Source organism: Lepidochelys kempii, chromosome 3, assembly GCF_965140285.1.
Source record: "Lepidochelys kempii isolate rLepKem1 chromosome 3, rLepKem1.hap1, whole genome shotgun sequence".
Lineage (NCBI taxonomy): Eukaryota > Metazoa > Chordata > Testudines > Cheloniidae > Lepidochelys > Lepidochelys kempii.
The window spans coordinates 208760839-208777128 of NC_136382.1; the positions used below are offsets into that span (position 1 = coordinate 208760839).

At 55.1% G+C, this 16290-nt stretch overlaps 1 protein-coding gene across 1 annotated transcript in view; it reads right to left on the reverse strand.

Moving 5' to 3' along the window:
• The window catches only part of LOC140909765 (cullin-9), a 63981-nt gene extending 49346 nt beyond the window's left edge, over positions 1-14635 (reverse strand). Inside the window, 4 exon segments of the mRNA XM_078852377.1 lie at positions 5304-5837; positions 6450-6604; positions 11425-12031; positions 13959-14635. Coding sequence (XP_078708503.1) covers positions 5304-5837; positions 6450-6604; positions 11425-12019 — 1284 coding nt within the window. The 5' untranslated portion in view covers positions 12020-12031; positions 13959-14635.
• Positions 14636-16290: the final 1655 nt, after the last annotated feature.

The window sequence follows — 16290 nt, forward strand, 5'->3', positions numbered from 1 at the left end:
AAGGCCATAACAGAGAACTGTGGCAGTCGTTTGATCACGGAGAAGCCTTACAACCTTAATAAATTTTGGAGGGCAGCGAAATCTGGCCAGCACCTTTCACAGGGCTTCGCGATTGACAGAGTCAGAGGCCTTTGTCAAATTGATGAAAGCCATGTACAAGTTCTGATTTTGCTCTTGAGACTTTTCCTGGATTTGGCAGGCAACAAAGATCATGTCGGTTGTCCCGCAGGATGGTCTAAAACCACACTGAGATTCTGGCAATATTTCCTCAGCAAGGGAAAGTAATGGGTTTAAGAAGATACAGGCAAGAATTTTCCCTGCTGTAGATAGCAAGGCAATGCCTCGATAGTTTTCACACTCCAACTTATCTCCTTTCTTAAAGATTGTAACAATGTTAGCGTTTCTCAAGTCTTCTTCTCATTATACCACTTATGAAGAAAAAGTTCGTGGAGCTTTCCTACCAGTTCTTCACCTCCAAACTTGTAGACTTCAGGCCCTGCTGCCTTATTGTTCTTAGTTTGCATAATGGCTCATATTACTTCTTCGGGGGGAGAGGGAGGATCAGCAAGAGAGTCTCTTTCATGTCTTTGAGGTATAGATTCGATAGTGGCATCAGAGACAGTTGACTCATGGTTCAGGAGTAACTCAAAAGGCTCCTTCCATTTGGCTTTGATGGCTTTGCTCTCCTTAAAATATGTTGACCCGTCTTGGCCTCCGAGTGGTGTGGGTCCATGGGAGCATGGACCATAAATGGCCCTTACTGCCTGAAAAAACTCCTCATGTCATGTTTATCAGTGTAAAGCTCAATCTCCTTGGCCTTTTCTCACTACCATGTATTTTTGATTACATGGATTTTCCTAGAGCTTCAGCCTTGAGTTGCTTGTATGAATTTCTTCTGCTGGTGTGATATGTCGTTTTGCCACATGCAATGAGCTTTTCTCTTCTCGTCAAGCAGGCCCTGAATCTCAGCCTAGCTCTCATCAAACCAATCTTGGTGATGGTGGGTGACATAGCCAGTGGACTCAGCACATGCCGAGAGAATGGCAGTCTTGAACCCCAGAAATTTTCATCATCATCAGCAGCTGTAGGCATAGTGGCAAACTTCTCTTGGAGACACTGCTTAAGTTTCTTCTGAGTCACTATATCTTCACTTGTGATGCGGACATCCTTCCGATCTCAAGCTGTAACAATAACATAGTCAAGAAGGTGCCAATGACTGGAGCGAGAGTGTCTTCAGATGGTCTTATATTTCTCACTTTGTCTAAAGAGGGTGTCTGTGATGATCAGGCCATGTTCTATGCATTTGCTCAGGAAGAGATGCCGTTGGAGATAGCCTTTCCTACTCCTTTTCCGATAGTGCCATTCCAAAGATCTGACCCCCGCCCGACTCGAGCGTTAAAATCTTTGAGGAGAATGATCTTGTCCTCCTTGGGAATGCTGGTCAAGACTCTGTTAAGATCTGTATAGAATTGTTCCTTGATATCCTCCATAGAATCAAGTGTTGGGGCATATGCACTGATGACAGCAGCAGACTGGTTGTTGCTGAGCTCAAGACGAAGAGTCACAAGACATTTATTGATTCCTACAGGAAACTCTGTAAGCTGACTGACACATTTATTCCTACCTGCAAAATCGACACCATGAATGCGCCTGCCCTCTGCAGATTTCCCTTTCCAGAAAAGGTGTAGCCTTCACCTTCTCTCAGTTGACCTTCACCTGGGCACCTTGTCTCACTCAGGGCCGTGACGTCGATGGTATATCTGGCAAGTTCCATGGCGACGATAGCAGTTCTTCTTCCGGCCACACATTATCTTTGTTATCCATCCAGGTGTGAACATTCCATGTTGAAAAAGTCACTGTCTTTTTATAGCTTCGAACACAGGCAGAGCGATCCCACCTGCTGCAGTAATCCAGCCAGGAGCGTATGAGACAGTCTAAGTTTAGGGCACCTTTTCTAACCATGCGGAGTGAGCAGAGAGGATCCTAAAGAGGACTGCTCAGTCGCGACAGTAGCTGCTGAATTGCACCCGTCTCAGTCCAGGTGCCAGACGACCATTTAACTACCACCGCCTATGTGCAGATTCATGGCTAGGGACTGCCAGATTCACTAATACTGTCTCCATCACCACTAGTCCGTCACCGCAGGGCTTGGAAAGTTGGAAAGATGTTATTTCCCGTGATAGAAGCCTGCATGTGATTTCTTTTAACATGGGGAGGCTGGTGGGCCTACAGCAACCTCATGATCATGACAAGCTGGAGGTCTAGGGCTCAGTGGCAGGGAAAGTCCGAGATGACTGGAGATCTCCAACTTGTTGCAGCCTTTATCTGCTTTCACACCTGTTGAGATCCGAGGACCCTCTTACGCCTGATCCACCATTGAGGACTTAGGGAATTGGACTGTGCTTTGTCTGGGACCTCCCCTCAGACCTGTTCGTCTTGAGAGACTCTACCAGGAACATGAAGCTCCCGACAACTTAGCTCTGAGGATCACTGGAACATGCAAGCCCCTTCAACACAACAAGGTGACAGTCCCCAAAGAGGAAATTAAGTAAGGCAGATACTCTGAATCTGTGAATCTTCCATTCAGTGAAACCGTTCATGATGGAATTTCTCTGAGGCTGCCACAGAACATCCAACGTGCTGCACCGATGCATCACACAGCACGGAGGTCTGACTACAGATTGTGTCCAGCTCGCACCAGAGTGCACAGAGCCTTGCTTATAAGGGACACAAGGAGCACCAGAAACCGCACAGCAGGTTTCAGAATTGGACACTCTTCCAAAACACCCTTTTTCAAAGCCTCCCACCAACGCTAGGTGTGGAATCCACTAAGGACCCCAGGTGTGCAAGTCAGACTGCAAGCTCCCTTAGGGCACAGATCAGGCCTTTACACAGCGACAACGAAGTTGTGGAATAGGCCCCAAACTGACCCTCCTTGCAGCAGGCTTCAAAGCACTAAACACTTCAGCCACCTGTGCACAACAACAGAGTCCCTTGGGCGACAAGAGGCAAGACAGCGACCGGGAAGGTTTTGTCCTTAACTGGCGTAAGTTGCCATAGCGGAAAGCACATGGAAGGGAAACCGATGACAGTGCCACTGACAGTTTTGGGGTGAATCTGCAAGGGCAGATGAGGTGCCATTTTATCCAGGAAGTGATGGATTAACCATCAGCACCTGGAACTCACTCATCCAGCTCAGGGCATCACAAAAGAGGGAACCATCATTACTGACAGAAAAGGAAATCATTCATAAAGCTGCAAGACAAGACTTACAGAAAATGTAAGTCAGATCCCAGGAGGCCAGGGGAACTGTAACGATAGGAAGAGGTAAATGGGGATGCTTCAGGAGACAGCTCAGTAACGTGAGCCACTAAAACACGCCATGGCACAGTAACAGACAAAGGGCATTTCCTAAAGGCTGTAGACTGTGTGACCAGAGACAGCCAGAGGCCTATACAGTTACAGAAGGGAGCCTCACGCGGGCAAGGCCCCCATGCGTCCAGCCCAGACCAAAGAGACCATTCAAACCTGAAGTGACTAAACTGGCCCCAAGACTTCATATTTGCATCTGATTTCAGGATCAACTGTGCTCAGTTTGTTCATATGTTATTTTTCTAAAGGACAGTTCCACACTCTTCCCTTGGGCATCCAACAGCCAAGATAGAATTTCTAATTTATGCATCACCACCGTTACGCCCTTAGGTATAAGCTGTGCAATCCTGGACTCCATTAAGGCAGAAACACAACAAGCAAGTGCCTAGATCCCTGGCTCATGGACCACACAACGACAGCACAGTCAAACCCTGATCTGGAAAAAAGTTAGCACTAGCCCTTGGGGTTGGGAAGAAAAGCTCAAAGACATGGCTTGAGTAATCAGTGCAGGGACAGCCTGAAACAAAAGCTCCAAGCAGGGACAGAATAAGGCAGAGGCACTGTAAGCTCGTGCCGAGGGTACCAGATCCAGGAGTGATGTGATTAAAGCACAATCCTCAGCTCTCCTTTTAAAATCTTTCCAGCCTTCATGGATGTGAGGCAAAGTTTAAAAACGTGACCTGAATGGGACTGATGCAGCAACACCTGCCTGCATCTGCAGAGAGCTTGCTCCACACATCCTAAGGGGGGAAAACGCCAGCCCCACTGCTCTCCCCGTGCCCCCAACAGCAAGCTCCAAGCAAAGGGGGAAGCAGAGTGCAATGAATCCAGTTCACCCACTCCTGCAGACACACCCTAGCTGCCACAACTGCCAGTCCGGCGGGCAGGGAGAGAAGGGACCCTGTGCTGCTGCCCCTGCCTCTTCAGGGGGACGAAGGGGTTCCTTGTTACTCAACTTGGAGGACAGGGCCACAGTGCAGGGGAGGAGCCGTGCCTGACCCTGCTCCCCCCTCACATCGTGATACGCATATGGCCATGGAATGCCTCAATCCAGTCCTGGCTCTAGAGGTGAGAGTCCTTTCATTCGTCCTAATAGGCTGTTCTCTAAAACCCACCGCTCTGGGGTCTCTCTGCCAACTGCATCCCCACAGGGACTCCGGAGGGCCCTTGCTGCTGTCCCACCATCCACGCTCTGCTGGGGCAGTATCAACAGCAGGTCCCTCAAAACAAAGATTCAGCAGCGAGCAGAGAAGAACCAAGTGCTCCCTTTAGACCTGGCTGAAGACAAGGAGCTGGGGGGCTGAGCCCACCCAAAGAGGAGAGGTGGTGGGCCCAGCCCAGCCGACCGCTCAAGGGAACAGGCCTTTGTGGTCATAGGTCCCCTGGGTGGACCTGTAACCAGGGGACCCAACCATTGTCTTCAAACAACGCCCTCCGTAAGGACTCCTGTGCAACACGATTAGCCTGTGCTGAACGGGCACAGGTGTCAGGGCAGGAGCTGAAGGCAGTGAGGGTACGTTACAGTGAGGGAATTTAGCAAGCAACTCTGGCGGTGCAGAAGGTAAACCAGGCCATGGGCCCTTCTTCCAGGTGGGCTGTCTGCAGCTCTGACCTTGCACCAAGCCCATGCTGCTCCGCACACGCATAGTGCGAAGGGAGCCCCTCAGACCGGACTCTCACTTGCGGCCAGCTCTCCTAAAGAGGAAGAGTGTGGATGAAGAACCTGTTCACCCCTGGCCAGAGGAGCACAGCCTGTTGTGGATCAAAGGAAGCCAGCTACAGAGAGTCCAAGCCAAACACACCTGGGACCGGAGCTCTCAGGGGCAGGGACATTTTACCAGGAAGAATGGGAACCAACGCCACTCGCAGTGTTTCACCCTCCTCCCTTCCTCTCTGCCAGTCCCACTCTCCTCCGTTCCTTGGGCACTCACCTGCACGGGGGGCATCCCGTTATTGCTCTGGCGGAACTCGCCCTCATCCCCAGCACTGATCTCCTCATAGTCTTCCATCATCCGCACCATCATCCCCGGCTTGAGGCTCTCCTGAACGTACTCCACGTAGCTGCTGCGCCTGGAGAAGTCGGACAAAGTCAAGAACCCGGGGCCCTGCTTTTTGCGCGGCGAGGGCTTTGGCGTGACCAGAGGGACCTGGACAGTGGCGCAGGCGGGAGCCTTGGGCTGGAAGATGGAGCGGACGACCCGCGGCTGCCCCTCCTGCAGGGACAGCAGCTCCATCCTCTGGCTGCGGTCCCAGCCCATCACCCGCACCAGCTCGGAGATGAGATTGGCCATGGCCATGCTGAACTCGAACTCCCGCTGCATGCGGCTCCTCTCCCCGACGTGGGCGCAGGGCACGGCGTAGTCCTGCCGCTCCCCGCCCAGCTCCGTGCTGCTGTTGAGCTTGTCCACGAGAGAGGTGACGCACAGATACCGCTTCACCAGCGAGAACAGCAGCTTCCCGGGGATCTGCAACAGATACGGCGTCAGAGCCACGGTATGAGAGCTCCCCAGCCAGACCCCCGGCCTGCCCTGAGCCACCCACACCCACCCTGGATAGGCCACCTGGCCATGCTGGGGCATCGCTACCCGCTCCTAACAGGCTTCCACCAGCCTGCCCACCCCGAGCCACCCCCACCCCTGCCTGCCCACCCATCCTGGGGCATCGCCACCTACCCCCTGGCATTCTACCAACCCTCTCCCCCGTCCTGCCCACCCTGAGCCACCCCCACTTGCCCCCCTGTCCTGGATAGGCCGCCTGGCCGTCCTGGGGCATCGCCACCCACCCCCAACAGGCCTCCACCAGCCTGCCCATCCACCCTGAGCCAACCCTCCCCACATTCTGTCCATCCTGAGCCAACCCTCCCCTCCCCAATCCCTAACAGGCCTCTGAGCCAACCCTCCCCACAACCTCCCCTCATCCTGCCCACCCTGAGCCATCCCTCCCATCCCCAATAGGCCTCTGAGCTCTATCCTGTCACCACACCGTCCATCTCCATACCAGACAGGCTCCAAGCCTCCACCCAGTGAAGCCCCCTGCTCCTGTGCCCCTCCTCCCAAGCTAGCCAGCCCTGTGGGTACCTGGGGCAGGTGGATCCCCTCGAAGGACATGCAGTGCTCTTCGGAGGACGTGGTCTCCGCAAACAGCTCCAGGAGGGTGTAGCGACTGTCGAAGTCCATGTGCTGCTCAATGCCGTCCTGCTGGCTCAGGGACAGGAGAACGTAGGCCCGACTCCCTGCAGCCACGACACACACACCAGCTGAATGCTTTCCCTCCCACCTGCCCCTCAGGAGCGTCTCTGCCCCAGAAAGGGGAATCATCCACGCAAGGCTAAACAACACGCCCCTTGACCACCTATCCCCCTTGGACGACTCAAATCTTACACCCTCCACGGACCTTCCAACCACTACGTGGCCACTAACCAACCAACCAACATGTGGGGCTATCACTGCCCGGTAGAGATCTCAAGGCCTGCAGTACCCCAGGCTTTTCCCAAGTCCCCACCCAGGGAGAAGAGTCAGTGAGAGCCATGGAGTTTACTGCTCCCCACCCGCCGAAGCGAAACAACCAACGAAACAAAAAGCCATCAAAAGCGAGACTGCACCCACGAGCCGGGAGCACCTGCCCACCCTGCCAGTGACCTTGCCAAGTCAAATAAAAAACTTGGGCTTTTATTTTGCTGCTTTCTGACAGCGAAAGAAGCCTGACCCTTCCGCTCCTCTCTCCCAAAACAGCCTGTCCCCCTCGGGTTTGGCATGAGAGAGCCCAGCCCTGTCAGCTTTGGGGCTGACTGGAGAATGAGTGAAATGGGGACTCGGGAGTGGTCGAGAGAGGGAAACAGCATTGCTATTCAAGCTCCCTGAAAAGTTTCACATGCATGACGAGGAGCATTGTGGAGAACCCTGCCTGCTAAAGATTCAACGTCCCTGCCTCTCCATTGAGAGAGCTCGCCCTCCACAAGCTCTCAGACCTCCAGCAGGTCCTCTGGAAAAAACAAAATGTACACTCCTCGCATTGTAAGGAGAAAATAAAACAAGCCACAGGAAACCCCTGGTTTTGGAAAAAGCCCTTTCAGGCCTCTTTTGACATGAGACACAACCAAAAAGGCACAAGCACTTTTTAAAACCCTTTGCAGGTCGCCTTGCAGGTGAGGTTGGGATTTTATCACCCTATATTGATGGGCCTGTAACTTTCTGACCAGTCTCCTTTGGAGCTGCCGCGTGCCACGCTTGGCACTTCCTGCAGCTGGTGAGGAAGGGCTCAGCACATGAAGATTGTCTTTTCTCACTAATAACCCAAGACAGCAAAGGCAGATTACAGGTGTGACCCCCCTGTGGGGTCGCCCCTTTGGCGTGGTAGAAAAGTCAGACTGGTTTAAGCTATCCAGATATCATCTTGGCAGACGTTAGGATTCGAGATGGCCTGATGCAGCACCAGTATAGCTCCCTGCCTGCACAACTGGGGTCTCCGCTGCCCCTGGATAGTGCAGGACGGAGGGGGGATCCCAATTCAAGCACACTGCAAAATCCCCCCAAAGTGGCTAATTAAAGAGCCACAATTGTTTCCACTGATATCAATGGGAGCCAGGTTAGATCTGAGGGGTCTGGCTATATCTTACACTGACAGAGCTTGTTACGCTAATAAACTCTCACTGAACTGAGCTGAAGGACACCCGTGTGGCTTTTCCCCAACTCCATCACTCACCACCCTTGGCCTCTCCATACCAGGCCCGTTCCCTGTCATGCAGTTGCAAGCCCCGGAATAACCTCATCAAGGCTGTGTCCACTCGGTTCTGTCCCAGCTATGAGCACCACCACTCCCTGCTGCTAACCAGGCAGCTGCAAGGTTGCCTCCCAGACACAGAAGCGAGACACAGACCTGTATATCAAGAGGGTAGGGTTAGTGGGAGTGGTGGTGTAAACAAGCATATCCTGGAGAGCTGCTCTACAGAATTTGCATAGATCTGTACCAATATTTTTGTAGCCACAGCCAAGCAGCTCTCACCCGCACCACACATGGCCCCGCACAGAGCCACGTCTTTGTACATCTAGTCAGCACATCAGACTGGAAACTCATTGGGCAGGGAACGCTTACTGTTTCATTGTCTTTAGAGCATCGGGCACAGCTCTGATGGAGTTTCACAGATATATTGACCGGCACTGAGATGGAGTAGGTGGAAGATTGCTCCCCACTATGTTCATTTGCCTTCAGGGACCCCTGGAAGCTGGAGACTGGGATGAAGCAAAAGTGGGAAACCTTGGCTAGTTCTGAAGCATCCCCTTGAAATAGTACTGTCAATACCCGCTACATTACCATGCCAGCCACCTACCTCTTTTCTGTGCCTATGCACTGGTGTCCAGATACCACGTCAACGGGTGCCCTGCCCATCCTGGGCCTACAACACCTACTACTAGTTGTAGGGCAGGAGAAATTACTCCCTCTGGGAAAGGAGCCCTCTCTCTTTTGTGGGGGCTTGGGTGCTAGAAGCAGGCATTTCACCTGCTCTGCAGGTCTGCTCCAGCTCACAAAGATGACCTCGGACAGTTTATTGCCCTGAGATTTTAGAGGTCACAGCTGACCTGATGTAGGAGCCCCCTTCCCATTCACAGAGCCACAGTTGGCCTCAAACTACAGCATTGGGAGGCAGAGACCTCACTGAGAATTTTACTGCAGCCATCAGTGAGCTGTTAGGAAAACTGTCTTTACAGTTTTTACAGTGGATTTAACTTTACAGTGGATTTAACTTCAGCTCATCCATGACGACACTGCACCAGGCTGTGATAGCTCTGAAGAGAGAGAGGTTTGTATGGATGAGGTCAGTGCTTCAAAATTTTTGCTTGGAGACTCTGATCTTTTGCATCCCTGACCCTTTGGAAAGAGACTGTCTAGTTTTAGGACCTGGACGTACTGCAGCTTGTCTTGGGTAACTCATCAGAGCTGGTCTATTTAAACTCCTGCCCTGCGTGTGGAATTTCCATTTAACCAGCTCCGCCCGAGCATCTCTGAGGAAACACTTGTCTTGTAGCCTAGGAGGCTCCCCCTGCTCAGTCTAATTCCAGAGCTTTCGGCTCAAAGCCCTCACGCGGCAGCAGCCTCTCCTGGGTCTCCTGCTCAGAACCAGACTGCCCTCCCCTCTTGGGAGGATCACTCAGAACTAGGAGAAGGGGCTTGTTTTGCTGCAGTGTAGCTGCTTAGGCTCTTATCGCCCGCGAGCCCTGTGTGAGAGGGGCAGAGTCTCTCTCCACCTGCCTGTTCAGTACTATTACTGTACCCTGGCCAGATCAAACTGCACAGGACCAGACACTGTCCTCCCACGGAGCTAGCTGTCTCCCCCACTTGGCTGGAGGGGTCACAGAGGAATGGGAGAGAGAGACAGTGACAGGCTGGCTGTGGCTACAAGAACAGGTCCACTTGCCAGGGCTGAGTTCTCAAGGGACTGCGGCTGGAAAGGTGGTACCACACTGCAGCTCAAGCAAGCCACTGAGAGGACGTAGGGATGGACAGATGGGAAGGCTCTGCTATCTCCTGACAAAATAGGGGTGGCTGCAAGTGAACTGAAGAGAAGTGGAGGGGAGGAAGTCTGGAAACAGGGCCCAGCTCTCCCTCTAGCCAGGACTGCAAGATCTCCTGGCCTGAAGGACACCTCCTCCCTCAGTCCTTCTGGAGCCAAGCCAGACATATTAGCTGCTAAGTGGGTGAGATAGTATCTTTGATTGGACCAGTTTATTAGCTGTTCTCATGCCCAGAGACAGACCAAATGTGCCACAAAAATTAAAGTCTATGGAAAGAAGGGGAAGGAAAACAGGAAGGAGGAATGAAAGGTAAGGAACTCCGTAGGGTGGGAACTCTTCTGCTGCTTGATGCTTTGTTAGGAACACCGGAGCTCTTCGGACAGAGCTGGGGCTGGGCATGAAGGAAGCTCTGCTGATTGGTTAACAATCCCACACAGCCCGAGGGCAGGTCTGCACTTAAAATGCTGCATCAGCACAGCTGCACCAATGCTGCCCTGCCACTGCAGTGTTTAAGTGAAGACTCTTCTACACCGACAGGAGAGAACGCTCCCGTCAGTGTAATCCACCTCCCCTAGAGGCAGTAGCTGCCCCATCGACATAACGCTGTCTACACGGGGGTTAGGTCGGTATAAAGTCGCTCCGGGGTGTGGACGTAGGTCTGCAGTGTAGACCTGGCCTTAGTCACTGCCAGCAAGAACAACTGTCCTTGGGGAAAGGGAGGCAGGATGAGCCAAAAAATCCTTCCAAGGAAGAGGGGCAGATGGGAAACCACCAGGCTCTTCCAAGGAGCACACAGAAAATCCACGTCCCTGAGCCACGCGCTAACAAGAGACTTGGAAATGTTTTTAGCACCAAGTTTTTATCTTATAAAATACTATACAATGGCAAGCAGGAAATGAAGATTCTGTGTAAGCTCCCAAACTCCACTGGGATTCTCCAAGGAGCACCAGATAACACAGCAACGTGGGCTTCAGAGTCCAGAATGCTGCTCTAGTCTGCCCGGGGCAGCACCGTAGATGAGCTTGTGGTCCGACCTCTTCAGTACCCCCAGCAGACGAAAGAAGACTGGAACTAAACCCAGGTCTCCCACAGCAGTGCAGTCCCAATGCCTTGTCCTCAGCATCTCACTCTGCTCACTGCTTGGCCTCATTCCTCCCAAGAAATTCTGCTGAGTTTGCTGGCCTTGGAAGCGTGTGGAGATCAATTACAGGACTTCTCCCTCCCTAGGAGGCACCTTGAAACACATTCAGGCCTCTGATTTCTACATTCTGCTGAGCAACCATGAGATGAGCAAGTCAGGCCCTCATCAGCCAGTCATATTGTCAGAGTACTTGATCCCACATACTAGAAACAGTACCCAGTCCCAACTCCTCCCCAGGCACCCAGAAGAGAACAGGGTCCCCGAGAAGATCCTGCTGCCTGGGGGAACCCAGCTCCAATCTTTTCCCCTTCCCGGAGAGCTCCAGGATCCCCCCAGTACACCATGCTCAGCAGCTGGGTCTGGCCCAGCCCTTCTCTGGGGCTCCTTGCCAGGAGATCTCACCTGCATCGTGGGAAGCCAGGGCCCTCAGCATCTTGCCGGCGCTGCGGCGGATTTGCTTCTCCTCATTACACAGCATCTTCATCAGCAGGTCCAGGGCCCCGGTCTCCTTGAAGACGCCCGTCAGCGAGCCAATGCTGGCGTAGGCGCTCAGCACGTGGATGGTGTTGAGGATGGAGGACTCCGGGCCCGTGGGCCCAGCCATCTGCCGGCCAGCCCGCTGCACCAGGTTCCTGACGTCAGCCTTCATCTCCAGCAGCGAGGCCTCGTCCAGCGTGACGTCCGGAGGGAACGTGCTGGGTGCCTTCTCTTCCTTCACCCGTTGCCCCTCGGGCTTCCTCTTGCCCAGCAGCGTCGGGCAGTTGGCATAAACCTCCTCTGCCGACATCCACATCAGGATGTTCTCCGCTTTGCTCTCCGCCGAAGAGGCATTGGTGCTGCTCCCTGGGGCCTCCTCCAAGCTGAGGATGCTCCAGCGAATCAGGTACTCGGTGTGGCCATCGTGGCCCCGGCGCTGCCGGATCAGCTCCTCGGGGTGGGCCTGCAGCTTGGGCCCCAGGTGCACGAGCAGGTTTCCGTTCCTCCTCTCGCCCACCATGACGGGGAACGTCTGCGCAGAGACAGAGAGAGAGGCAGGAGCAGGTTATGAGCTACCTAGGAACCCCAGTTGAGAGCCCTCCAGGGAAGAGCCTCTGGGACCCAGCTGGTAGGAGAGGGAGCTAGAGATGGAGATCTCTGCATGTCAGGCCTCCTGGCATTCTGCACCCCAGATCAGAGCTCTGTAGGCAACATCCCCGCCAGGAGATGAGCAAGAGCTCCACATGCAAACCTAAACCTCCTATGAGCCTGGGGCCCAGCCCTGGCTTACTGAGGGAGCCAGAGGGTGCCAGATCCCTGGCAAAGCCATCCCGGTGGATGGAAAAGCCCAGCTAGCCCATTCCACAGGGAGCAGCACAGTCAAATGGACAGGGCACTGGCCTGAGACTTAGGAGACCGGGTTCTGCCCCCAGCCCTGCCACCGACTCACTGTGTCACCTTAGGCAAGTCACCACCTCTGTTTTCCCTCCCACACTTGATCTGTCTTGTGCGTTTGGACTGTAAGTTCTTCAGGGCAGAGATTGCCACTCAGTGTGTGTTTGTACAGCAAATAGCTCAAGATCCGCCATCATTCCCCAAGGGGAAAAGTCATTAACAGAATTTCCTAGGTTCAATACACATACAGTAAATTAATCTCATTGAACAAATCAAATTCCCACTGACCCAGTCATTCCCTAAACTGCATGCAGTCTGAGTTTTCCTGGTACTGAACAGGAAGGTTCACCAGAGCCAGACTAAGAAACTATCACCTCACACTGAGGCAGGTACCATGGACATGAAACCTTGGCACATGTGGACCAAGAAACTCAGTTTGCTTTTCTGTTGCCATTTCTGCATTTCAAGCTCCTCTCCGGCTTGCAGCCTTATTTATGGCTGGGGGCCAGCGACCAGCCTGTCAGCAGGAAACTTCCTATCAGTATGAACAGAGGTTCTAAGGACATGCGCTGTGCATAGCACTGTTCTCAAAGACCCTGGTGACTAGGCTGCATGTAAAGCACCTATCTGTACTACCCATGGTATTAAGTTACATTATTTACACTGAGAGAGTGGTTAATGGAGTCCACGTGGCAGACAGTGAGGAGAAATGAATAGATGATGCCTGAATCATTTACCCTCATGGCCAAGGGAGCTGGTAATAAGGAGAAACATTGTGCAGCTTAAGCTGGATCTGAGTTCTCTGAGTCACTGTCAACAAGCAGACATCACACAAGGAAATGATCATCCTTTCTACAACTAGAGGGAGGCCTCTGCATGCAAAGGAGGGCTACACTGAGACACGACTCCTCTGTAGATGTAGAGGGAGGGCACAGCCAGACCTAAATCCTGTAGCACGGTCCCTGGATTCCACAGCACTCTGGTACAGCAGAGCTGGGATTCTGTGGGTGCTTCCTCTGAATTAAACAGTGGATGACACTACGTATTCAACACATATATTGTGGTAGCACTCAGGAGCTCCAGGCCTGGGCCAGGATCCCCTTGTGCCTCATACTGTATAAATACACAACAAAAAGAAGGTGCTAGCCCCAAATAGCTTACACAGAATAGAAACTGAATGAAACAGGGAAAGAAATCACACACAACAGCTCCCAGGTCATTTACTCTGATCTTACATTGCACTCACTTCACTGTCCTCACATTTTCAGTGTTCACAGTGTGCCAGCGAGTTTTGTGCGGGCAATGGGTAACTGCCTCATAAAAGTTGTCAGGTGAAGCTGGATGTTTTAGCAGCTGGGTAGGGAACAGCTGGGGGTTTAGGCACCTCAGCAGGCATTTTAGGATTGTGTGACAAGTTCAATAGCTGAGTGGTTTTACTGCAGGTCTCAGCAGTGAAATAGTAAATACCATGAGGTTTCAGAGTAACGGGGCAGTGAGATGAATGGGACAGCTCCTCAGGCTGTCTAGGGACTCAAACCATTGCATTGGTTACACTCAGTTCGCACCTGCAAGGATGTCTTCACAAACACACGGTGACTCTTCCTGTAATGAGCACTTAGAACCCGGAGCCCAGCTCCGAGACAAAGCGCGGACTCTGCAGCTGTGGAGAGCACAACACCACACTGCTGCGCCCTTCAGGAAGCAAGCCTGCCACACCACCCTTTCGAGCGCCCTCGGCTCACTGGACTCTCCAACCGATTTGTTCCAATCCAATTTGACCCGTGCCCCCCCCAGTCCATTACCAATTCGCTCCCACCTGCTGCTTTAGCCAACTGTCCCTATTAACATCCACCTCCCCGCTCCTGAAGTACCCTTAGTTCACTGACCAGCAACAGACCTTCCAGGTTCCAGAGGGGCAGCCCTGTCCGTCTGCACCCGCAAAAACAAGGCGGACTTGGGGCACTTTAGAGACTAACCAATGTATTTGAGCATGAGCTTCCCTGGGCTACAAACCCGCTTCATACAGATCCCCACGAACGCTTATGCCCAAATAAATCAGTTAGACCTTCCAGGGTGCTTCCGACACCGCACCAGGGAGCCCACAGAAACCCCTGCCGGAGAGCGGTTCAGAGGCCCAGCCTGCCCCTCTCCCCGCAAGCTGGGAACCGCACCCGGGACCCTCCCGAGCGGCAGCGGCGCAGGGCTTCTCCCTGCGGGGAGCCCGGCTAGCGCGGCGGCTGCCGCCCGTCTCCCCCCGGAGATAAGTCACCCCCGGCAAGCCCGGGGCGGCCCCCGCCGAGAAGCACCTCGGGGCCGCGCCCCCGCCCCCGGGCTCGCCCCCGCCCCCGGGCTCGCCACCCAGCTCCAGGCGCTGCCGCGGCCCCGGCCCCGGCCTCCCTCCGGCCCCTCCCCGCCGCAGCCGGGCTCCCGGCCCGGACACCCCAGAGCGCGCCGCGCCGCGCGGCCCGGCCCGGCCGGACCCGCCCCCCGCAGCCCTCGGGCCGGACCCAGCCGCGCGGGGGGAGGGGCGCGTCCCGAGCCCGGCACCTGTCCAGTCAGCGCCGCGCTCCCGTCCTCGCCTCGGCCGCTCCCCGCTTCCGGGTACGGCAGCGCATGCGCGGCGCGCGCCGAGCTTACGGGTCGGAGCGAGGGACAGGGCGGGCGCGGGGGCGCTTGGGTAGCCGGGACCGCTGCTTGCCGCGGGTGGGGCGGCGAGGGGCTGGTCCCCGCTGCCTGCAGGGGGCGGCTCGGGCCAGCCCCGCCCGGGGCCGTGCTCTGCCCGGGGAGGGCGGCCCCAGGCCGACTGCGTGCCTGCAGCTGCAGAGAAATCTTCCCCGTGCAGCCCCCCATCTTCCCCACACAGCCCCCCAACACTTCCCGTGCAGCCCCCATCTTCCCCACACAGCCCCCATTTCCCACACAGCCCCCCAACACTTCCCGTGCACCCCCCATCTTCCCCACACAGCCCCCCAACACTTCCCGTGCAGCCCCCCATCTTCCCCACACAGCCCCCCAACACTTCCCGTGCACCCCCCATCTTCCCCACACAGCCCCCCAACACTTCCCGTGCACCCCCCATCTTCCCCACACAGCCCCCCAACACTTCCCGTGCAGCCCCCATCTTCCCCACACAGCCCCCATTTCCCATACAGCCCCCCAACACTTCCCGTGCACCCCCCATCTTCCCCACACAGCCCCCCAACACTTCCCGTGCAGCCCCCCATCTTCCCCACACAGCCCCCCAACACTTCCCGTGCACCCCCCATCTTCCCCACACAGCCCCCCAACACTTCCCGTGCAGCCCCCATCTTCCCCACACAGCCCCCATTTCCCATACAGCCCCCCAACACTTCCCGTGCACCCCCCATCTTCCCCACACAGCCCCCCAACACTTCCCGTGCAGCCCCCCATCTTCCCCACACAGCCCCCCAACACTTCCCGTGCAGCCCCCCATCTTCCCCACACAGCCCCCCAACACTTCCCGTGCACCCCCCATCTTCCCCACACAGCCCCCCAACACTTCCCGTGCAGCCCCCCATCTTCCCCACACAGCCCCCCAACACTTCCCGTGCAGCCCCCCATCTTCCCCACACAGCCCCCCAACACTTCCCGTGCAGCCCCCATCTTCCCCACACAGCCCCCATTTCCCATACAGCCCCCCAACACTTCCCGTGCACCCCCATCTTCCCCACACAGCCCCCCAACACTTCCCGTGCACCCCCCATCTTCCCCACACAGCCCCCCAACACTTCCCGTGCACCCCCCATCTTCCCCACACAGCCCCCCAACACTTCCCGTGCAGCCCCCATCTTCCCCACACAGCCCCCATTTCCCATACAGCCCCCCAACACTTCCCGTGCACCCCCCATCTTCCCCACACAGCCCCCCAACACTTCC